At 40.1% G+C, this 25,260-nt stretch overlaps 1 protein-coding gene across 10 annotated transcripts in view; it reads right to left on the bottom strand.

The window, feature by feature from the left end:
- Positions 1 to 24,957, bottom strand: part of ARB2A (ARB2 cotranscriptional regulator A) — a 262,147-nt gene extending 237,190 nt beyond the window's left edge. For 4 of the 10 annotated variants that reach the window (XM_069002269.1, XM_069002278.1, XM_069002277.1 and 1 more), the window contains exons 1-3: positions 24,842 to 24,957; positions 6,505 to 6,623; positions 856 to 981 (exon numbers count right to left, since the gene is read on the bottom strand). In XM_069002269.1, the coding sequence (XP_068858370.1) occupies positions 856 to 913 (58 nt within the window). In that variant the 5' untranslated portion in view covers positions 914 to 981; positions 6,505 to 6,623; positions 24,842 to 24,957. Of the gene's footprint in view, positions 1 to 855; positions 982 to 1,154; positions 1,257 to 2,775; positions 2,925 to 6,504; positions 6,624 to 8,094; positions 8,148 to 20,755; positions 20,830 to 24,841 lie in introns of those variants that run through there. The other 6 variants (XM_069002273.1, XM_069002274.1, XM_069002270.1 and 3 more) reach the window with 6 other exon arrangements.
- Between the last annotated feature and the right edge of the window lie 303 nt (positions 24,958 to 25,260).

The raw sequence follows: 25,260 nt of genomic DNA, 5'->3' as shown, positions 1-25,260 counted from the left end.
CAAACCTGAACCATAACTTCCTCAAAATATGCTAATTGAACAGAATTGGCATAAAGTTTGATAAAAGCACTACACAGGTTTTCACCAAACACGTCAAAAAAACTCACAACTGAAGAAACACCATCAATCATCACATGCAACAGAACACCACTTTCTAATAATGCTTTGATAGAAACCCAAGATGTACACTTGCAGTGGCAAGCTACGTTATTTTTTCTCCTCTGAAAGACAATTTAGAATACATCTGTGTGATGCAAGCACTTTAAACCAACATTTGGTTAGCTTACTTGTAGGTCTAACCAAGTTTGCGTACTTCCAAAACCGAAAGCCATTATCTAAAACATGTCATTTATTTCTTTTTTCCCCCTAAGTCATTTAGATCAGTTTATTTTTTAAAACATACAATACAAACAGAACTTTATGAAACCAATATGGAAGTCACATCCTGAAAGCCTTTTTCCTTTTAGCATTCTAGTCCAAGAGATTTTTAAAAGCTGCAATATGGTTGCATAATTATAAAGCAAAAGTGTCACACAAATTAAATGAAAACTGCTGCAAACTAAGAACAGAAAAGCACCAGTCAGCTTTCTCAAACAACAGTTATTAAAACTTTTAAAAGTAATGAATAGTTTATTCTGTTACCCCTTACCACAGACCACTATGTTTTATACCGTGTTATGAAAATACTGATAAATGGACACACCTTAGACAGTAAGCATTAGCTCAAGTGGACTAAGAGTCTCTTCTGGTATTGTAATTTCCAAGCTCTAACTCATAGCTATATCATATTATTTTCCTTTCCTTAACAATCATTTCTGAAATGCCAATACATGTAAAAAAGGCAAAAAGACATACCCTTTAATGCAGTGGTCTTCTCTTTTTCATCTGGGCCTCCTTGCTGGAGCTGAGCCATAATTTACCCAAACTATCAACAGATTTTGAAATACTGAGGTAAATGTAGATTAATATTCAAAGAACAATCTGAAAAAGAACAAGAGTTGGAAATTAATAAATTTACTGAGTTCTCCTTCAATCACTCTCATCTTCTACTGTTTACACCACCACCACCACCAAAAAAAAAAATTCTAAGTATTATAAACCCGAAGTCTGACCAAGTTTGGTTAAAGATTCAAGTTCACAAGAATGAACAATACCTGTTCCTAATCCTAAAAGGACTTCTATCTAATCAATACAACTTCTTTTGCGATTCTAGTGCAGCATCAGTAAACAATAAGCCCTTTAGAGAAGTGCAACACCTGCAAGTCCAAAATACAAGATACAAGAAAAAACGAAGTACAACCAACAGAACTTCCACAACCTTTATGTATTTTCTTCATCAGTTAACGCCACTTTGTTGTCCTTACTATACTATTTAGTTTTGTTTTAGTAAGACTACATGAAGCACACAATTTTAAACCACTATGATTTCCACAATACATTATTGGTATTGAAATGTGTAAAGTACAGAACAAATCTCACTGTATTCAAGATGAGACTTAACAAACAAAATCTATTTCAAGTTTCTCCTACTGCACAGAAGGCAACCCAGACATTCAAATCCACAGCCTCTTTCATCTTGGTCTGACACCAAGGGAGTGAAGTACCAAATCACAATTGCTTCTTCCTACTCAATAAAAAGACTTCTGTGCATTGAATTATTTTTCCCTTAATCTTTTTTTGGTTCTTTGTTTTATCTGTCAGTCATTACCAACTTGTTTTATTCTTCTCTCTCATACACTTCTTCATTGATGAGGTTGCTTGAACTCTGTCTCTGATGCAATTTGTCAAAACAGTAACAGGATTCACTGACTGTACTACTGGCTCCCTAACACTTAGATCTGCAAGAAAGAACCCCAAAATGATTTCTTTTAAGTAACAGAAGATCATTGTATAGACAGCAGAAACCCCCCCCAAATTTAGCATAATAAAGACTACTTTTCTATTCTACATAGAGAAAACGTATTAAACATTTTCTTGTATATTAAGGAGTAAAACAGCAATTTTAACCCTGTTAGTTATTAACTAAAGAGAGGGTTTGAGGGATTGTGATTTGGTTTTTTAAACCTGGGGGTCTAGAAAGTCCAATAATCCATTTTACAAGTTGGAACTTTGACACCTTCCTTTGTAAAGGCTGTTCAAAGTCGATGGGAAACAGCAATACATTACAAAACTCTTTTAAAGATGCAACTCCACAAGGAAAGCTGTTTATATTGTGTACTTTGTAAATTATGACATGATTCAGTTAAAATGTGCATCTTTTGGCCAACACTTTAGTCACGTTATCACTCATAACAAAAGCAATCACAAAAAATAACAGCAAAACCACTGAGGTTTTTTGTGCATTTTCTAGCATATAATGTTGTCAATGTAAATATTAAAGTGACTCAAATGTTGATTCACACACATGGAGGGTATTAAATATCTTCCTCATATGCTTCAAAACAGTCAGTTGACAAAAGACTACCAAATACAAAGTCTTGTCCATCTTGTTTGTACATTTGCAGCACAAACCCATGTATATTCTACTAAAGCATATAGAAAACAAGGTCATTTCAGTTAAAATTATTAGAAGTGGTAAAAAATTACAATGGTAGTGTTTTGTGATAGCCCAAATTAAAATTATTCTAGTCATATGAAATTGTGCAGTTCTCCCCACACAGTATTTGAAAATTCTTAATATGGTATAAGCTAATGCAGTTAACAAAATACACACACATCCTCAAGACTTGTTGTTAGCCAAGGGAAGAAACATAAAATCTATCTGAACAGATTTACCTTGGAAAACGAGACCCCATCCCCATATCAAATAAAGCAATGCAGGGACCAGGAATCCTTGCCATTCTTGTCTGTACCATGGATACCCTTCTTCTTCCTTTAACAGATGAAGACCCTGCCACTGAGTAGGTAACAGTTCAACTGCAAAGCTAAAAGCACCAAAATAAATAAAGCCTAATTTAGCTTTGAGAGAGAGAATTTACAGTTCTTTTTGACAAAGTAAAAAACTATTACAGCAGCCAAGGACTTGATATCATAATGAGGATGGAACAAGCACACAGTATATTATGCACTGTTTCTGTGAATACATGATTTTTTGGAATACTTCACTGATACTTGTTTAATTGACAACGAGAAGAAATTACATAATAGGGTTGGATTTCTATTCTTTGACGGAGAGGTGCCAAATCCACTACTGATGGTACAAAAATGAACAGTGGAAAATCATGAAGCTCTCTGAATGGTTGCATATAGGCAAAGCAGGAACTGCAGTTTATTCCAGGTATTAATTTCAAACCCCAGTGATCTTCAACTGCACATACTGACCACTTCACATAATTCCTGAATGCCATCAAGTTTCTTGTAATAAATGCTGACTTTAAATGTGTTATTCTGTACAATTACTTAGATGAGTCTTTTGAAAACACCTCTGTGTTTTTTTTGTATTAAGCTACATACGGCAAGCATACTTCCTTAAACACAAGTTACTATTTCACCTGAAAAAACAGTTACAGCAATAAGATTATGTACATTTATTTGTATGTATCTTGCTTATGCATGCAAACTTAAGAATTCTGACTCAAAGTATCTTATACATATTCTGTACCTCTTTAACTCCATTCCCAGCAATACTTAAAATAATTTTACACAGAAATATTCTGGTTTCATGATTTCACATGAGACAACAAGGCTGCATTTTCATTATACCCCTGCTTATGTAATTACAGAACTGGTGGACTCACAAACAAATGGTCAATAAATCGATTTTTTTTAAAAATGCACACATAAGAGAATATACACATATTTCATGTTGCCTGTAAAGTGGTACTGGAAGTTTGGACGACAAATCTTGTGAAGGCATAACAGTCCTATTTCTTAAATCAAACTAGACACCATATCATACCCACACATATGGCACACAGAGAGAGATTTCAACATAAAATACTCTTCATTGTGCAAATGCAGACAGAAGTGTGACAAAAAACTGCAATATACTATAGCAAATATAAATTAGCAATACCTGAAGCTAAGCCAATATTACAAATATTCTAAATAAAGGCTATAAATTCTTGTAGTGTTAACAACAAGAAAGAAATAAGAAGAAAACACACAAGTATCTTCAAACAGCACAAGTCCTTCAAGCTTATCTGGACACAATCTGAAGAGGTGTCACCAGAATGCTGCTTTGTATTGCACTCCTTTATTAGGATATAACAGAATGAGAATCTTGCTCTTTGGAAACTGACATCCCAAGTAAGCTACGAACAAGTATAGGTTAGATTTGTGCAATGTGGCTGATGACTGATTAAAGACCCAATTTTTCTTCAAAGAAATGGCTGGGTGATAGTTTGCATTGAGTTCCTTGTCAGTATTGGCTCAACAAAGCAAAAAAAGGCAATAATTTAATCTTAGCAGTATTTTCTGTCTGATTCGATTTTCTCTTTTCCCGCTTTTAGGGCGCTGCAGACGCCATCTGCATCAATTCAGGTTGTACTTCACTTTCCCTCATTTAAACGACTGTATTTTCAAGTGCTTATTGGTTTGCCCAACTTCAGCCCTGAAAGGCAATTATTTCCAGTCTGCTTTAGACAAAACAGTTTTGAAAATGTCTACCTCTAGTATAAGAAGGCTCAGAAACACATCTTGTGCTCAGTTCTGATGATGTTAATGTACAGCATCTCCACATTAGAGATCAGAAATTTAGGATCAGAGGATCAACTTAGTAGTGTGTGCTTCTTGCTATCATTACCCTTAAAGCCTGCTCCAATCTGCTGAAGTCAAAATGGCTTTTGTCACACATTTAATATAGACTAAGACTTATCAGAATTTCCAGAAAATTTACCTAGTTGCCCAGATCATGCTCCATATTGATGCAAAAGGCAGAGGAAAGATGCACAGGAAGGGGATTAATAAATGCTAGAAGGGCAGGATGTGTAAGCACTTAGAATACAAAGAAACTTGGCAATGATCCTGAAGTCCCTTAAGCTCAGTAGATCTTTGTACTCTACCAAATGGTGGTAGAACTTGCTGATGAAGTACGACTGCAGCCAGCACTAAAGTCTGAGATATTGCACAGCAACCACCTGCCAGTTTTATTTACCCCATAAGTTCAAATAGCAGATGACTAGGAGCCATGCGCATTAGCAATATGTATCAGCAACTCAGTTATTTACAAAAAGCAGAGTCAACACAATTCCACACATTGAGATCTTAATTGTTTCAGTTTAACTTCCTTGAAATGCTAGAAATTACCTTCATAAAGATATCCATATTAACACGGGCAAAAACCTGTTGGAACCCTGGGTTTAGAGAATTTAGGTTGTGGGATATAATAATACATATATATGTGTAACAATATGGAGGATTTGGGGTGTGGATTTGTTCTTCTTCTTTTCTCCTTCTCAAATCTGGGTGTTCTGGTATTGGGTCAAAAAACCCGCAGTGCGGATCATGAATAGTTAGTTTTTGGATTATAAGTAAAAATAAATTCCTTGGGATTCCATAATAGGGTGATTTGGACCTTAAAAGGCCTTGAAAGTCAGAACTCACGGCCATTTTCCACCTTGTTAACTAAGAGGCACATCCCATGCAGCTGTGTTATAGATAAGAAAATAATAAACATCAATTAGAAGAAAAGCCTGGCGTCTCCTGCGTTTCAATCTGAACTCTGAGTTCATCTGAACTTGTGATTCAGAGGCAAAACAAAAATAGAGAAATGGACAAAACCCCATGTCAAAATAACAGAAGAAGAGGCAGCACAACCTCAACATAGCCTCTGTGAGGTTTACAGTATGATGTATCAACCAAACACGAGGTTCAAAATGGTCATCTGCAGTAGCAACAGCTTTCAGTACTCGTACTGGTTTTCTCTGGGATAAAGCCAGTTTTCTTTGTAGTAGAAATTGTAGGATAGAAGCTTGTATGGGGCTAGGGTTTGGATTTGTGCTGAAAACAGCATCAATAATACTGCTGAGCAGCGTTCACACAGCACCAAGGGCTTTCCTGTTTTCATGTGCTGCCAGGCCAGCAGGCAGGCTATGGGTGCGTAAGAAGCTGGGACGGGACACAGCCAGAACAGCGGAACCCAACTAACCAGACGATGACACACTCAGCAACAAAAACTTGAAAAAGAAGAAACGGGGAACGTGTGGAATGACGGTGTTTGTCTTCCCAAGTTACCATTACACGTGACGAAGCTGTGCTTTCATGCAGATGGCTGAATATCTGCAATTCCTTATTTTGCTTTACTGGTGTGCACAGCTTTTTTTTTGCTTGCCCTATAAACTGTCTTTATCTCAACCCATGAGTTTTCTCACTTTTACCGTTCGAGTTCTTTCCCCCATCCACTGTTTGGAGAGTGAGTGGCTGGAGGAAGGACTTGGCTGCCTATTGTATTGTTCGTTACAGTTAATCTGTAACACCGCAAAATACAGTACTTTCTTAAATACACAAAATATCAATAATTAGGTGAGCAGGACCCTACTTGTGTTGAGGTAGACAGATAGTTACCTAATGAATCAGGCCATCAGCTCTGGAGACAGAAGAAGTGATCCTGCAGTGAAGGCAGGAGAATGCTGCCCAGAGAATTCTGTTCAGAGAAGGAATTTGCAGGTGACTATTCCCAATGCCTGAAAAATAAAATGGTTTCAGATAATCTCTTTTTGTGTATTTCTCATTTTCTAGGCATTCAGCCTGCCTGATTTCCTTCAATGCTCAGAACTATGGATAACTGGATTCCTGCTTTATGAACTTCAAAGAATCTTCTTTAGCTTTCCCAATCTCAGCACCTGAGATGAACGTACTGATGACCAGGACATTAATTTCAAGATACCTTCACCATCACCTTCCTCTAAACAGTCAGAAAAAATCCTTCACAAACAGCAGATGCTAGGGAAAATCCAAGGAATTAATGTTTATGGAGAACTAACACCCCACAAGTGAAGTGCCAGGAAAAGTCCACATAAAATGTAATAACGCCGTAATTAGTGGATGATTTACTTTCCATTACTTCATGGGCCTGTATCACAGTTGATGAGGACAGAAAAAAAAATATTGAGGCAATAAAATTATTTGGAAAACAGTTGTGTGAAATGCTACTTATTTACAGAATCAGATTTTCCAAGCAGTGTACAGTACAAGGATTTATGAGGACTTGGTATGACATTACTTCATAATATAGCTGTGATAGTTTATAAAAAAACTTGGTTTGGATGAGATTAAGATGCTTGTACTTTGTATTGTTGGTTTTAATGGGATTTTGACTTGAAAGATGGAGAGGAGAAGACTGACTCTCAATAGCCTCATCTCTGCACATACTAAGCAGTTACAGGACAAAACCAGGTTTTTTGGTTTTCTTTTTGAAACATCATCTTCTCTCAAGCAATCCCACGAGTCAGCTGGCAGAGAAAAATGCCTCTGAACAGAGAAAAACTCGAAGATTATTAGAAGAGTCTTCTCTTACAAGAGACACCAAAGTAATTTTCCAGAGTGCCACAGAAGAAAGAGCGAGAAAGTGGGAAACTCCAGGGAAATGGTTTCTGCTTAGGCTACCATCAAAAGCTGCTAAAAAACCCTAGACATATGCCTATGTGCCTAGTACTTTAAAATCCCTTTTTCCCCTCTCTCCTCCTTTGCTCTTTAGTAACAGAATGACTTTATGAAGGACTGTCTGTCATTAACTGAAGATTCCTGAAAAGAACACATACAAATCAGATGGAAATGCAGGGAATCCAGGTCTGTAGCCCAGATCCTTATGAACAGCAAGGCATTTCTGATTCTACTCCAGACTCTGTGCTGAGTAGGTGCACAAAAGGAGACTAAAGAAAGGTAAGAGGTGCATTCAGTTTTCTACAGCACACCTGTTTCCTCCAACATCTTCTGGAAACTGCACACGCAAATATCTATCACCACCTCACTTGACTACCCTGCATCGAATGCAAATACTGCAGATGACACAAAAATACACAGATGGATGCTAAGCAGAATCAAATCACACACAACTGAAAGGAGCATGCAGGGCTACTGAAGACAACAGTTCATTGTCAGGTTACCTTATTTCAGAATCAGACTAAAGAGCCCAAATTCCCAAAGTGTACCTACCTCTTATTTGTAGCAATGTCTGCCTCAAGAAATCTGCCTTACAGCTCTTCCCATAGCTTTTCTTCCTGTAGAACATTTGCTTCTTCAATGTTTATAATTTCTCCAAGGTTTGCTAATATAGTATCTCAACTGTTTTTGCTCTGCCCTCTGCCTGAGAGGCATGTGTTATATGACCAGCTGAACCAAGTACTGCTTAATTTCAACTATCTGGCAAGCAAAGCAATAGCCCTGTGAAACACCTGCAGTCCACAGATTTTCTTCTGCTGGATTGTCATAAAGCAGCACTACAACACACCTCTATACATATATTATATATAATGTGAATAATATAAATGCGTTATTTCTTTTAGCTCAATATTTAAGTAAATTTGGTATTTTAATTCTGACTGCATCAAACTTGCATTTTTAGGGTTTTTTTCCACAGCAGTACATCTTTTATTTTCTTTCATGCAACAATAAAAAGAACAAAATTAAAAAAAACAATGCAAGTAAATTTTACTTTCTTTACTGTAAAAAATATTCCATCAAGTGTCTGTCAGTAATTGTAATCACACTTCTTTATACAGTTTGCTACTGCCTAATCTACAACCTTGCTATCTCTGCCCAGAGCCAAGCCTGACAAAGAGCTGTAACCACAGCATTGTAAGAGTAGCTCAGGCTGGAAAAGATCTTGGGAAATTACCTGGTCTCCAACCTTCTCTTGGACCTTATTTCACTAGGTTTTAACAGGGCCTTTGATCAGGTAAGCTATGGTGCTGCCAACATGAGCCTTAAATATTTCCAGTGAGGGAGATTTCCCCATGCTTTTCAGAAACTTACTCCAGAGTTTAGTTATTTCTAATGGATTTCCTTTTTCCTATACTGAGATGAAATTTCTGCTCTCACTGTGCACCTTTGAGCAGAAAACAAATTCTCCTTCACAACTATCTTCTATGTACTGGATGACTGCTGAAACCTCTCCAAGCCATCTCTCCACTGAGGTGCTGGAACGTGTCCACAGAAAGGCAATGAAGCTGGTGTCAGAGACTGAAATATTATATTTTATGACTTAAAACATTTTCTTAAAGGACTTTTAAAACTGTATTACAAAAGCTGAAGAGAAGACTCCCACACCCTGAATGGGGCCCTGAGGCCTGACACTGCTCATCTTACAAAGATAAGATAAAGTAACAGCTCAGGGCTGGGGACATTCACTGAGCACAGGCTTAACACCTCCAAGATGAGGACCACGGCCCCAGGGCTATCAGCTGCCAGGCTCAAACAGACCCTCGAACCAAGGGGTGGAGGGAGGAGAGGCTCTGGGTATCTTGGAAAAGCCTCTGGTCAGAGGCACAGTGACTGCCCATCCTCCACTGTGCAGAGGAGCCCAGCTGAGGGGTCCTCACCGGGGGGGGATGGGGGGGGGGGGGGGAGGGAGCTTATCCACAGCAGAAGGGGTGACATGGCCCATCACAGGGGCCCCCCTCAAAGGGGTCCCCAGACCCTGCACCAGAGATGATGCAACAGACCCTCAGTGTCGCAAGGGACAGTGTCAAGCCAGCCCCTGCAAGAGAGGCACGTGGGCATTCCCACCTGGCCCAAAGTGTTTATTAATCCACGGAGTTCTGCACCCTTCGGCGTGTGGCAGCATGTAGTGGTGTGGCCACAGCGGTGACAGGAGACCCTCACCACCAGCAGACCAGATGGAGGGGAGCAACGAGATGTCATTGGGACCCTCGGATGGGTGATATGCTTCCACCTAATCCCTGTCACCTCTCCCTGTTCCCCCACCCCCCACGCACACTTCTTTTTCTTTCTCTCTTTCTTTTCTCTTCCCTTCTCTTTGCCTCTTTTACTATTAAATAAAATACATCCTTTTTTGGCATCAACATCTAACCTCGTTTGGTTTTAATCTCATTTCTGGGGATATTTTGAACCTTCTAAGTTCTTTCTGGTTTATGCACAGAGACTTAGCTTGCTTTGCTTTTCTGGGTTTAAACCAGATCGTAACAGCTGGTGATGGGTCTGGAGCACAAGCATTATGAGCATTGGCTGAGGGAGCTGGGGATGTTTAACCTGGAGAAAAGAAGGCTTGGGAGGACCTTCTTGCTCTCTACAACAAAGTGGGGGTTGGTCTTTTCTCAAAAATAACAAGAGAAAATGGCCTCAAGATGCACAAAGGGAAGTTTAGATCAGGTATTTGAAAAATTTCTGCTCTGAAAAGGTTGTCAAGCACTGAAACAGGCTGCCAGGGGTAGTGGTAGAATCACCATCCCTGGAGATATTTACAAGGTGTGTGGATGTGGCACTTAGGAACATCATTTTTGGGGGGACTTAGCAGGGCTGGGTTAACAGTAGAACTCGAAGATGTCTTTTCTAACCTAAACAATTTCCTTGAACTTTTCTCCAAATGTTGAGTTCTCTAACATGCTAACCATCCTTCTAACATACAAATCATCCTGGTGGCCAACTGCTGGACCGTCTCCAATTTTTCATCAATATCTCTCTTGAAATCAGGGGACAAACCAGACACAGCACCCTAGTACTTCTCTTACCAATACAAGAGAATCGGTTTGACCTCATTGCCATAAGGGCACACTGTTCAGCTTGCCATCCAGCAGGAGCCCCAGCTCCTATTAAGCAGATCATCCCAGCCAGTCACACAACAGTCTGCCTGCTGTTTGGGAATTATACCATTGTCACTGCACAACTTTACAAGTATCTTTGTTAAACTTTATGCAATTCCTCCTGGCCTAGTCTTCCATTCTACATGACAGATTACTGGTGTCCACAAATACAGATGATAATCATGACAATGAATCTGACCATTTCATTTGCACCTTTGATTTGAGAGCCAGAAGGAAAAAATGTGGAACAAGTGCTCTGTTTTATTCTCGATCCTTTTGCCACACATACTCATAGCTTTTACTTGCCATGCTATAAAGCAAAATCCTTGAAAAAATTAAATTCTACTCGTTTGATGGACTACTTCAATGAGTCTGAATAGATGTATCTATAAGACTGATTTAGCCGCAAGCCTAAACACTGTCATAGCAGTAACAACTCAAAGACATGGGCTAAAGAAACTTCAATCATTCTAAACCAGCACTGTTTGTCCATTTTGTTGAAAGCACTGCATTTCCTACCAGTTTGAAGGAATCCCAACTAAGGGGAAAAACTGTATTAAATTTTTGTAGGTGCAGGATGTGTGATTGAGTAGAGATCAGCCAAGTAATGCCAAACCCAAAGGTGCATATAAAAGCAGGAGGAGAAGGACACAGGGAGATGCAACCTAGTTTGACAAAAAAAATCACTATAAATACCTGATTTTTTTCTTGGAAGGTTCAGAGTTTCAGGCAGAGAGTCTCTCAAAATGAATCATTTCCTCTTAAACAGAGGCCTTTTACTTTCTTCAGGTTCCAGTCTCTAAGACCAGTAACTCCTGTTACTGTAAGAATTAGAGCAGTTCTTACAGAAAGGCCTCCACGGCAAAATTCAAGTTATTAAGAGCTAAAGAATCCATCACTTGCTGTGATGTCTGAAAGGCTAGTCACTGTCCTTTGTACTTTATTTCCAGTTTGAATTTGGCTTCAGGCTTCAGTCACTAATTATTGCAACACCTTTGTAGGTTAAGTTTTGTCTCTATTTTTCCCTTACATGATTAGACACCACAGCCAAGTCCTATCTTTCTTCTGGTAAACTAAACAAGCTTAACACAGTTTCTTTCCATGAAATTTTGATTCTAACCCAAAGTAATTTTTTTCCAGTTTCTCTGCTCCATTCAATTTTTAAAATGCCCACTGATCGCTGTTAAACACAACTTAGTGATCTGAATAGTGTGGTAGCTAAAAAATGTAATGGCTACAACAGGGTTTATAGATAAACAAACTGTAATTACAGGAAAAGGGCACACAATCCATTAAAATTATTTTACCTCCATGTCACCTTATGATCAGACGGATAATGTCTAACCTTAAAAATTCATGAACAATACACATGCTTTACTAAGGACTGTCTATGTTAAAATTCTTTACATCAACCTCTACATCAGCTGATCATATTGATTCCCAAGACAAAAACTGATACAGGAAAAGCAGAAATACATTAACAGTGTGCTGCATGGGAAAAATATAAACCAGCATCAGATCCACTGAGCACAACAGACTCCTGAAAGGCATGTTACAGGCAATATAAGCATCTTCTCAAACAACCAACAATTTTCAAATATGTGCTGAAATAGCACTACCTTTAAAATATCATTGTGTAAACAAGAATTCTTTATCTCTGTAACTAAATGAATGCTGTACCGAGCATTATACAGTCCCATTAGCAGTATACACACAGGACAAAATGAAACTTCAAAGAGAAGTACTAAATCAACTACCAAGAACAGTTAGAGCAAGCAAAAAAACGCTACAAGCACCCACACAATAATGTAGCTAGCCCTCTAATATTTTACATTTTTAACCTACTTCAAAATGAAAGTTGAAGAAACATTTCAGTTACAACAGCTTAAAAGTGTGACATAGTCCAAAGAAGCAAAAATGGTTTGTCCAAAATTCCTTGTGCTGGAGAAAGAGATAACCAAAAACTTTCAGACTCACCATGTTTTGTTACTAAATTTTACTTATAAAAGAAGGGGGAAAGTAGATGGAAAATCATTTGACAGAAAACAACCCTACACCAAACAGCAACACAACCCCAAATCTTGTGAATAAAAAATCAGCAATGCTAGGCAAAATATGTGCTTCCTTGATGTACATGAAATTTAGCAGACTTTGTACAAATTTGGAAGGTGGATCAAAAAATCTGATGAAGATGAAAAAAAAAATGGAGAAAGGGACAGGAGACAGAACACTGTCCTTGGAGACAATCAAAACTAACAAAACCCAAAAAGGTAAGCAGAGCGGAGAATTATTTGAACTTAAGTCTCAAGTGCTTTAAAACCAAGTCCAGTAGAGCACAGATATTGTGCTATATACTTTTATATTTCTGGTAAACCACATCTTAACTAGCCATTTGTTTAATTACCACGAGGATAAGGTACAAACTAAATGGAAAGCAACTGCCAATTTATGTAGATACATAAAAATTACTCAGCTTCAAAATATTCCACAATCTTGCAAGCATCAGCTGGAGCAAATTTGTCCCCTCCAATGAATACACCTTTTCTATTACTGTCTCTGAAACTTCACAAAACATAGTATTATTTCAAGCTAATACAACTTGGAAAGGGAAAAATCAGAAATTTTTAAAAAGTAGGAAACATTTTCTATACTATGTATCTAGACTATATATAATGTTTCCCCACAGTTTAAAATGAGACCTAAAGAAACAAAGCAGTGAAAATCCTTTCAATGACATTCTGCTTTAGGAAAAGCATTGCCTGTAGGTTGAGGGACATGATCCTTTTCCTCCACTCTGCACTGCTGAAACACATCTGGAATGCTGTGACGGTTCCAGACACTCCGGTAGAACACAAACACAGCCATACTGGTGTGAGGCCAGCAAAGGGCTGCAAAAATATAACGGCTTGGAGCATCTGATATCTGAGCAGAGGCTAAGAGAGATGGGACTAGTCAGCAGGGAGAAAAGTCAGGGTGGGATGGGAGGAGTCTAATCAGTATCTATTAAATGCCAGAGGGGACAAAAGATCACTGAGCCAGTCTTCCCATTGTTGTCCAGTGAGAAGGCAATATACAACGGGCACAAACTGGACATTTAAACATAAGGAAAAACTTCCTTACCCTAATGGGACTCAAACACTGGAGCAGGCACCCAGACAAGTGTCAGAGACTGATACTATAGTTTATGGCTTAAACATTTTTATGAAGGATTTTTGTCCATTAGAACTGCGTAGTGAAGCTACATCAACAGAGCTGCACTGAAGATCACTGCACCCTGAATGGGTCCCCTGGGCTGAGGCCTTGGACTGTAAGTTACTTTAAGATAAAAATGTCACTATTTTCAGGTCTGGGCTGGGGAATAATACTTCCACAGGAGGACCAAGCCCAGCAGCTGTCTTATCTACTGAGACCAGGTTTGTACAGACATCCTCCACTCCACCAGAGAGTGGAGGAAGAGGGTTTCAGGTGCATGGTGAAAAGTCTCTGGTCAGAGGCAACAAACACCCATTCTCCATTACTCAAACTGGTTCAGCCAGGAAAGCCACATCTACAGGACATTCACGTGAGGGGCAGCCGAGGGAGTGTCATGGTCCATTTAAAGGGCCCCTGAATGGTACCCCGGACCCTGCACCAGAGCACTACACTTGATGCAAAATGATACAAATGATCCACAGTCTTGCAAAGGACAGTGTCAAACTTGCCCCCTCAGAGGGGAGGTACCTGGGCATTCCCACCTGGCCCAAACCTTTATTAATCCATTGGATTCTATGCTTTTTCAGCAGGGGACCCTGACCACCTAGAAGACCGGAGGATCAACAAGACATCATTAAGATCCACAGAGGGGGGATATGTTTCTACTTAGTGTGTCTCTGTCACTCTTCCTGTCCTCCCATCCCCCACCTCTTTTTTCTATTTCTTTCTTTCTCTTTGTCTCTCCTACAGTTATATAAAATATATCATTTTTTGGTACCAACATTTAACCTCATTTGGTTCTAATCTTGTTTTGAGGAATATTTGAACCTTCATGATTCTATTCGTAATACACAGAGAGCTCACACTGCTCCTCTGTGCTTAGAGTGGATCAGAAAAAGAGGTTACAGAATCTCTGTCCTTGGAGATACTCAAAACTTAGTAAACACTGCCACAAGTAATCAGCTCTAGCTAATCCTTCTCTGAGCACTGGGATGGACTAGACTATTTCCAGAGGTCCCTGCCAATGTCAACAACTCTACCATTCTGTGAAGATAAGAAAAAGCAAAAGTGAACACCAAATGAATATACAGAAAGAGTGTGTGTGTGTGTGTGTGTGTGTGTGTGTGTGTGTGTGTGTGTGTGTGTGTGTATACCTCCATTTACAAGTTAGTCACCTCCCACAGCAGCAATGACCAGCAATGATCATAACAAGGGATGTGAGAATCATTACCAGCAGTGTCTGGTTGGGCAAGAATTAAGAGCTCATGGTCTCAGGGGTCTCAGTTTTGTGTTCTCGGGAATTCCTTTCTGATTGGAGTTAATTTGCATAAAAAAGCCAAAATTTCTCATAATGAAAATGTCAAAACCCTCAGGGCTACAGCCATGACAAATCTGTGAAGGCTGACGATATGTGATATTATTCATTCTATTGGCAACCACTCAAAATTCTAAGTGTACTAAAATACCTTCAAGCTGGTTAAAATCACTCTGCAGATGAATAAAATCTTATATACTATCATGTTTCCATAGATGATAGCATAGGCTTAGTATTTGTGCCTTCCTTACCAAAAGACCCACTACCAAAACAATGCCAAGTCCACAAGTATCAGGGAATGACAAAATGAAGACTGCCTGCACAAAAAATGTTCAGCACCTGTGCACTGAAGTCCAGTCGCATATGAAAAACAAACTGAATAAAAATTAAGAGGAAAGAAGTGATCTCTACTCCTGACTACTTCTCTAAGGTAGTGTCATCTGTATCTAAATTTCTGTCCAACACAGTCTTGGCAAGCTCCTTTAGGCACCACCCTGACCCACTGTGAACATTCCATGGGTTGCAGGGATACAGCCTTGACCAGCAGCAAGTCCATCTCAGAGTTGGCTGGCACTGGGTCTACTGGACATGTGGGAAGCTTCTTGCAGCTTCTCAAAAAAGCCACACCTGCAGACCCCTGCTACTAAAACCTTGCCACACAAACCCAACACAGAATGCATAATCACATCTAATTTTTTTTTCCACTGCACTTCTTTGTCAGTGCATCAAATGAAGGTGCTCACTTAATAAGGAGACACTCAGTATTTTGTCTGATCTTCCTCTTGAGTTTTAAGTACAACACTCATGTTTCTCCCAACCCCAACTCCTCCTCTCCCATAAAGTGCGTTTCAACCATCCTATTTCTCTCACAAACTCCGTTTTACTTGGCCTCACATTCCAGCCCGAGAGCTTCCAGTGCCACTCCATTCCCTCCCCAAGTTTTCATTTGTCTTTTCATTTCAAGAGCTTTCAGAGACACTGCCAACTCAACTCCTTATTCCCAAGCTCCCTTTGTCCACACTGCTCCAGTCCCGTGGTTTCATTCATCTTGCCATTACAGAACGAGTATGGGAATGACAAAGCCAATCAAGAGCTTTCCTCAGACCACTCTCCCTGTTGTCCACTGACACTGGACATCCTCACCACAGTCCTGTGGCAGAACAAGCATAGTCAGTTGTTCTGTGGTGCTGGCAGGCATGCCCAAACAAGGACAGCACAGCACATCTTGTACAGGTAGAATCGCTGAGATTCTTACACACTGATAGTGAGGTTGACACCTGACACAACAGTAGACCTTACCAAGTATCTTCTTTCTAATCCAAAACACCAAGGCACTGCAACACAGCACCATATATATGGTAAGGTACACCTTGTACGAATCTATATATACCTTTGGAGGTCAACTAAGAGGTATTACCAGAATGCACTGCTTAGGCACTTGTCAAGTTTTGAAGATGTGCAACAATGGTGATTCCATGACTTCTCTGGGCTCCACTCCCATATTTGACCATGTCCACAGTAAATTTTTTGGGGGAGGTATATCTATCATCATTTCCCATAAAGTAAAACATTAAAACCTATCTCTGCCCTATACTGTTAAACGTAAATGCAATTTAGAACAACCAACCAAAGAAAAAATACTACATTATCTACACCATGCTCCTTTTCTAGAAAGTTAGGTAGTTTAACATTCCCACAGAAATAAAGCTTTGTTACATTCCTGTTAGCAGCAATCTCTAAAGATCACGCTTCTCTGGAATTTTCTAAACAATGTTCTTAAAAATGTTGCCTAGGGACATTACTGGGAAGGCAAAATCAGAGCTTCTCAAAATGAACACGCTACTAGCTTTGAAAAATTCAGTGTCTGAAACAAGCCAGGTAATAGTTTTATCTTTCATCTCAAGAAAATGCAGGCATGGGTTGACATCCTTAAGGAACTAGACCTCCCATCTCAGCATATTTCTATCCCTTCATTCCTCCTTCAACCAAATATCTCAAACAGGCAAAAATTCAAGCTTCTGGGTTTTTTGGTGTAGTCCTCTCACAATTATTCCTTAGGAAGTTATCCTAATTTTTATGACTACTTACATACTCACCAGAAAGAAAGACAAGGATAATAGAACTAATAGAACAAAGAATGAAAAGACAAAAATATTAAAAAAAAAAAAATCTTTAATTGCCCAGAGAATTATGTTGGAAAGATAATGAACAAGAACTTAGAGCTCTCCTGCAGGAATGCACATGCAACCTATTTGATGTTAGTGAAGTTGATGGGATGATTCACATGAATGTAATGCTACAATTCAAGAGATATAACCTATTTAGAAAGAGCAACAACAGAGAACAAATGGTACTGTGCGCCAAAAATGTCACTGTCTGTTTCTGAGTCACTGACAATAAAAAATCATGTCTTAATAAAGAAAGTACAAGTCAGGATACTAGCTGGGGTTTGCTACAGATACAAAATCTCACACAGCAAGGTGGTTAGGTACGTACTGCTTCTTGATGGAAATAAAAGTTTCATTATCACAGTGGACATAACACAGAGTGAAATAACCTGGAGCCTTCATGCTGCTATTATCAGAACACGCTTAAAGTTTCTAAAAATTGAGGACAATTTCTTATACTGAGAAATGTTAAATCCAAGCCAAGGGAATGCTATGTTCAACTTCATCCAGGCAGATAACAAGTACCCCACTGTTTCACAGAGAGCAAATACAGAACAAAGACCCTTCCTGCCCCCAGGTCTTAGAATCAAAAGACATATTCGCAAACACATCTTTGCAAAACGACTTTAGCAGTCCCACCCCCTACCCATGCTATCCCCAGAACTGTTTGTAGCAATGCACAGAGAACTGGTTCAGGGAATCATATCTGAGTTAAACCAAAACAGGGACTTGATCTGAGTTAAAACTACCTTCCTTTCTTTCTTTCTTTTCTCTCACCTCCTCCTTTTTTTAAAGAGTATACTTTCAATTTATCAATTTTCAGATTTAGTTCATTACCTGGTACAACTGAGGTGACAGAACAGGAATACAGCTGCTGCTTAAAAACTTTTTTAGCCTGATTTGCCAACATGGCCAAGAAACAAATATAGAGAAAGCAAAAGAAGGACTCAAAGAAGTGATCACTGTGGTAGGAAATAATTTATGCTTCCAAAATTCAAACTCTGCTTTTTGAAAATGCAAACATTTAAAGTAAAGTATCAGGAAATTTCCACCAATTTTTGACTTATGGATAGCATGTATTGAATGCAAGTTTGCATTAATAGTAGCTTTGATTGTGATGGCTGTGCTGGCTCTGAGATCTTCCTCCTTGGCTTACAGGTAGGCTATGTTAACACATTACTGCAGCATGGGAGATACCAACATATGGATACACAATTCTCTTTCGTTCAGATTTTATTTCACAAGATTGAATCATATGCTTCAGTGGGGAGATACTCTTTCAGTACAATGGTCATTATTCAAGGCATACAGACTGTGCGCATGAGCACACTTATTTATCCCTCATTTCACCAAATTTTAATAATGCTTTTATGTAACAGCTCTTTCACTACAAAGGCTTCCTGTTAACAAATTTCTTCTTCGAAATACCTTCATATATCCTTTTGACTGTGGTGCCTATATTTATTTAAATCTAGCCCACTTAACATTTTCCTTCTTGAGGTGGGTAATACATATGTTCTACAAGAGGAATGAGATGCCCATTTGTTAGGAAAAAAAGCAAGATGTTTTCAAGATTTGCTATACATTGTTCCTAAGAAAAGAAGATAAGATGCAAAGCAAGAACATGATTTACCATCTTAAGTTAAACAAGGAGACTTAGATTTGCATGTATTGTATGCTAAAACGTGACAGCCACTCAAATGTGCATTTCAAGGCTTTATAAAGCCTGGCTTGCAGGACTTCAAAAGAAACTATAAGCACTACATTATTTGTTAGGTTTGGTCTTCAACACAGCATTGAAGACAACCTGGAGAGTACCTGGCACTCTGACAACATAATCAATCAGAATTACCTTGGCTATATTCTCAAACAAGCAGTTATTACTCCAAAAACCAAGACATAAAGTATAAAACAGCTCCAAAGTACAATAAACCACCTCTCTTCATGCACCTAAAACAAGACAATGAGGGGTCCACTATGCCTTACTGCTAAGAGAAAATATACCCCAGTCAAGGGATGACAAGAAACCAGAGAACACTTCTTGCCATGTCCCACCAAGAGCTTTAATTTTGACAGGGCATAAAGCTGACACAGTGAAGAAAGCTCAATCAGTCAGCAGAATATGTACATTCCAGCTGAAATGTCCAGAGAATTCAAATTAAGTACCTTAAAAGATGTACCGCAAGTGCAAAATGGCAACTTTATGAAGCTTGTAATTCAGACAAATCCAGACTAGCTACCTTGGGAAATAGTTCACAATTTCCAAAGCTACCTTCCTATTAAATTTCATACTTTTTATCTACATCTTGGAGTTGCTTAGGGGTACTTAAGAGTAATCAAGAGTATTTTCAACACAACCAAAAACATTTTCAGTACATCCTTCTCAAAAAAAAAAAAATTAGCTTAAACGTTGACTTGAAATTTATAGTAAAATTCCTTATGATGAACTGATAACTACCAACACTAAAAAAACCAGAAGCTGGAAAAATACAGTATGATGGGCCTGACTTTAAATGCACAAGCGTCAAGAAAAAAAAAACACTAACATTACTGGTGCTCCAGGTATGGACCTGCTTCCAGTCAACACTGGAACCAGCTAACTTGCAGTACAAATGACAATGTGTACAGCCAATTCTTATTTTAATCATCATCTCTTTCTAGATACGCAATAAAGAAAATTCTTACATCTGCCTGCCTGAGTGTCCTGGTTTTGGCCGGGTTAGAATTAGTATAGCTGTGTTTGGTATTCAGGATGAGAATAATGTTGGATGGTTTGGCTACTGTCAAGCAGTGCTTATCCCAAGCCCAGGACTTTTCTGTGTCTCATGCTCTGCTAGTGAGGAGTTGCACAAAAAGCTGAGGGGAGCATGGCCAGGACAGGTGACACAAGCCAAAGTGACATTCCACAGAACATCATGGCCAGTATATCAACAGGGAAAGCTACCCAGAAGGGGGATGATGGCTCTTGAGGGATGGGCTACGTATTAGTCAGCAGGTGGTAATCAACTGTACTGCACACTACTTGTATGTCTTGAGTTTTATTTCCCTCTCTCCCTCCTCTTCATTACAATTATTATTATCATTAGTAGTATTGTATTTTGTTTTCTTTCAATTATTATACTGCTTTTAGTTCAATCCAAAAGTTGCACATTTTTTTCTTAATTCACTTCCCATTCCACTGGGGCAGATGGAAAGGGGAAGGAAGTGACCAACAAGCTGACAGTACTTAGTTGTCAGCTGGGGTTAAACCACAACACAGAATAGAATGTTTGCTAATAGAAGAGTTTCTTGAATTAACCACCATACTAAATATATTGATTCAGCTAATAGTATGGTTGCTAAGACAATACTTATTTCACCTAAGTATTAAAAATCAATACCTATAATAGTCAAATGTCTATATAGCAAGCTCATCACAGATTGGTCTCCTTAATTTCTGCTGGCCAACGGGAACCTAGAAGAATACAGAAACACCTAAAATTAGCTTCATAAAGTCTTACATGGCTCATCTTTCCTCTTTAGATATACACTCAACAGAATACAAATTGTAGTACCAGAGAGGTTCCATCCACATGGAGGTCAATACTGTCCAGGAGAGTGTAACAGGAATAAAAGCAGTTACATGAAGACTTCACTAGACCACAGAGCAGGCCACCAGCCTCACCAGCAGTAGCATTCGTTACTAATTCATGAAACAGATTGCTCAGAAAACTGGTTGAGAGGCTTTCACCAACTTTTCCACCAACTGAAGTACAAGGTGATTCAGGATGCAGATCCACAATCTGCTGAAGTCCCTATGATATACTTTCAGCCCTGCTCCTACTTCTAGATTCTCCAGCCAGGTCCTACATCATTTCTTATAGATTCATAGAAGCACTTGGATTTTGAGTGACCTTGCAACTTATCTAGTCCAATGACCCGCCATGGGCAGCACCATCTTTCACAACACCAGTCTGCCCAAAACACCTGCCTGGCCTTCCACTTACCAGGACACGGCACCCATAGCTTCTCTGGACAACCTGCTCTCATGTATTGGCATCCTCATTGTAAAAATTTCTTCCTAGTACCTAAGTTAACTTGACTTCTTTCAGTTTAAAGCTGCTGCCCCGTGTCCCATCACTACTACTTATGATGGCACTCAAGCCAGTGAGCAAGTTGATGCAATGAGAAAGAAGAATTTTGTATCTCTAGTTCTGTATCAGCTGGATCAGCTTCTTTACCTGGCTCACTATGCAGCCAGCTGATCTTCTGCATGGCTTGGAGCGATAGGCAGGAAGCAGAGAGGAGTGCTGCCTATTCCACCAACAGGGATCTAACGTGAACAGGCTGTGAAACTGCACCCTGGGCACTTTTTTTAAAAGAGTGGGTCTGCAGCTGGACATAAATAACTTTTGGTCCCAGTCTAATTCATAGAAGCAGTCAGCCATAAAACAAAAATCATTACCACAACTAATGTACTAATAAGTAACTGATGATGAGCTGAGCAGAGAGGCAAGGATGATATAAAAGTGAACGTTATATTTTCACCTTTCAATCAAACTCAGCTACATTACAAAAAACAGCGCAAGGAATGCTGTTAGTAGTTAAATATTAAGTTCTCAAAGTCCACACAGCACACAAAATACTGAAAAATAACCATGAAAAATAAAAAATTTAAACCTATTAAATTGTACTCTGAGAATTCCACTCAGTACAAATCTGTGAAACTGATCTACAGGCTAAGTAGATACATGCACAATGACACTTATAAAGAGAAAAAAATATCCTTCTAAGGCACCAAACAAATTCACAGAGCAGTATTAAATTTCATAAGAGGATGTTTTTATGTCCATTGTTAGCCAATTTGTTTCAGTAAGCTTGTGGAAAAAAATTTTAAAAAGATATCTATTCATTCTTTGTATGTATGCTTTACTTCAAAGAATTCCAGTAATCTATTGAAAATCTAAAAAACTCCTCAGTCACGACAGCACATTGTTCCCCAAAGGAACAGTGGGTCAGATTCAAAGTACTAGCAATAGAGTTGTATTCAGAACTTTTTCTATAGAGCCTGGAATGGGCAAAACCTCCAGAGTCAGTGCTGAGTCTTCAAGGGAAAGAGAAAGAAGGTTGTGAACTTAAAAGAAGAGATTCTAAAAGATAAATCCCCACTGAGTAATTATAAGGAGAATCTCTCCCAAACATTTGCTAACTAGTACATAAAAGGCAATTCAGTAAAGACCATGGTCAAGTCAACTTGCAGATTTAAATATAGTCATAATTGGCTACAATCACTGAAAAGGTAATCTCAAGAAGACAGACAAAATCCAGGCACCGGTGAGAAAACTCCAATAATTAAAGGTATTTCACTAAGGCAGAGGGCAGTCTGAGCGTGCGCTATGTGTCTGAAATGACGATGCCCTTGTCTGTCTCCAGCTGCTCAGTACTGCTGGCCTGCTGGAAGTTTTCATCTTATTCCTACGCCTACCCGCACCTGCTAACCTACTGCAGACAAAAATAGTCAGGTCAGCTTAAACACAATAAATATTACATCTGTCTTAACCCACCATGTTATGACAGACGTGGGCTGGGGAGTGCCTACACTAACACCAGAAGTGGCAGGCACATCAGACCTCCAGCTGACATGCGGGAAGTAAGTACTGGCAGCAACTTCAGCAACAGCCATCACCCGGGGCTAGTATCTGGAGCTACCCTGTGAAGACCAATACTCTTGTCAGCAAAGAATTTTTTTGTTGTTGTTTTTAAAGAAAGTGAAATAATATCTGAAACACTCAGAACAGCAGATCTCCTCAATTCCAAACCCAGAGTAGCATATAAAGACATGCTTTCTGCATTTGCACATTGGTTGCACTCTGTGACACACCCCAAGCCGCTGAGTATCTTCAATTGTTAAAATTTTAGTTTCCCCTAGACAAGAGCTTTTTTATCTTTTCCTACATAATTACAGAATACCTAATTTTAACAACCTGAAGGTTTCCTTTAACCAGGATGCTATCATAAAGCTGCTCTGCCGTTCTTAACAGAACACGCTGCCACTCTCTTTCACCCCCAGCCTCCTTAAAGATTCCAAGAAAATACTAAGAGTTACTAAAAGGACACCACCTTTCTGCTATATTACTGGTAATTATTCTTCTTTCACGGCAAATGTTTTTAATACTCCACTCTTCAGAATCACCAAAACAGTGTTCCATTAAGATCAAAGGTATCCAGTTAGCTTTGTAATTGCTATTGCTTTTATGACACTTCTTTTGCCAATTATGGCATGTCCTGAACAAGATCTGTGACCTGCTCATTCAAACTTAATACTTTAGCCAAAAACTCAATGCAAAAATAATGTAAAGTGGAATACACATTTTGTGAGGACTTGATAAATTGGCTTACATGGTTCTGAGCAGCTTGGCTTATGTAACACCACAATTAAAAGTTAGGTATCTAGAAGGAAAGAATTCATTCTCTCTCAGAAGCTTCAGTGTTTATCTTTGAAAGAAAAAAGAAGGCCACAGTTCCTCTAAAAGAAAAGAGAATGGATTCTGGAAAGGAACTACAGATGCCCAACCTCTCCCATCTTTAGAATTACAAATTTTGAGTTTTCTTCCTGCCAAACAAAATTCAAGAAAAAGTTAACAATTTAAACTGGAAAATTATTTCTCTACATTTGGATAAGTCAGGAATAGCAAATATTTCATTTCATTTCTAAGCTGCCAGAACAACTACAACAAACTTAAGCCTAAAAAGTTTTCAATGCCATCTAATTAGAAAAGCAAGATTTGAAATGAAAATTACCACTCAAGCCCAGCTATATTATTAAGTCAGAAGAACAACACTCAAATGACTTTTTGTCATTTACAACTGCACAGGAAGCTTGCATTAAGCAGCGGAGAAAGCTGGCAAGTCTTGTTTTGCAAAAGCAGCTGACAGCACCAAAACCTGCAGCAATGACTGTAAGGATACATTCCGAAGAACAACGCCTTCGATTATGTAGAAAATTGAAACTGTTATTCCCTTCTCTGGTTCATGTGACACCCCTGATATCGGGAAGCAGTTGCGAAGGGGCCAACACGTGGAGCGGCAGCAGGCACAGTGCGGCGCTCGGTAGAGCCTGGGGGCCGCTCCTGGGCGGTGACACCGTGGCCACTTCCCCGCACCCCCACTGACACGGCCATCCAGGTACTTCTACACCCGTCCCAGCAGCCCACGTGGGCAGCGCGGAGAGCTCGGGGGCCCTGCCACAAGCAGCCGCCGCCGCGCCGTCTCCTCCCGCTGCCTCTCTGGGCCTGTCGCCAAGCACACGGGAGGCCCGGGGGCCCGCAGTCTTCATCCCGGTGCAGGGCTGCGAGAGGCGCCTGGGCGCCGCCAGCCCGACTCGCCCGCCGCGGGGGCCGGTCGCCCCCTCCTGCCTGAAGCCCGCGGCCGCCGCTCCCCCGCGCCCCTCGCCGGCGGCGCTGCCCGGGCCGGGCCGCCGCACGTACCTGGCGCCGTCGCCGGCGGAGCGAGGCGCGCGCAGCGCCGTCACGGGGAGCGCGCGGCCGCCCCGGGCCTAGTGCCGCGCGCGGCTCCGCCTGCCCCCTGCTGGCTCCACTTCCGGGGTCCGCGCTCGGTGACGTCAGCGCCCGGGGGCGCGGCGGGGAACCCGGAAGTGGAGCGCGAAGGGCGGCGGGGACGGGCTGAGGCCGCCGCCCTCGAGCCGCTGGCCTGGAAATGGTGAGGGGAGTGGGCGCGGCGCTGAGTCGGTGGCCTGAGGGCAGGCGAAGCCTGTCAGGGTGCTGCCCAGAGACCGGGTTTTTGAGGAGCTCTGTCGGAATAAAGAGACGAGGGAGGCGGGAGGCTCCCGGCAACGCTGACAGAGACCAGGCGAATACCGGCGGCATCTAGATCTCGGGCTGTTGCT

Source organism: Aphelocoma coerulescens (genome assembly GCF_041296385.1).
Source record: "Aphelocoma coerulescens isolate FSJ_1873_10779 chromosome Z unlocalized genomic scaffold, UR_Acoe_1.0 ChrZ, whole genome shotgun sequence".
Taxonomy (NCBI): Eukaryota; Metazoa; Chordata; class Aves; order Passeriformes; family Corvidae; genus Aphelocoma; species Aphelocoma coerulescens.
Note: the sequence above shows the minus strand (reverse complement) of the source record. Positions and strands in the feature narration are given on the sequence as shown.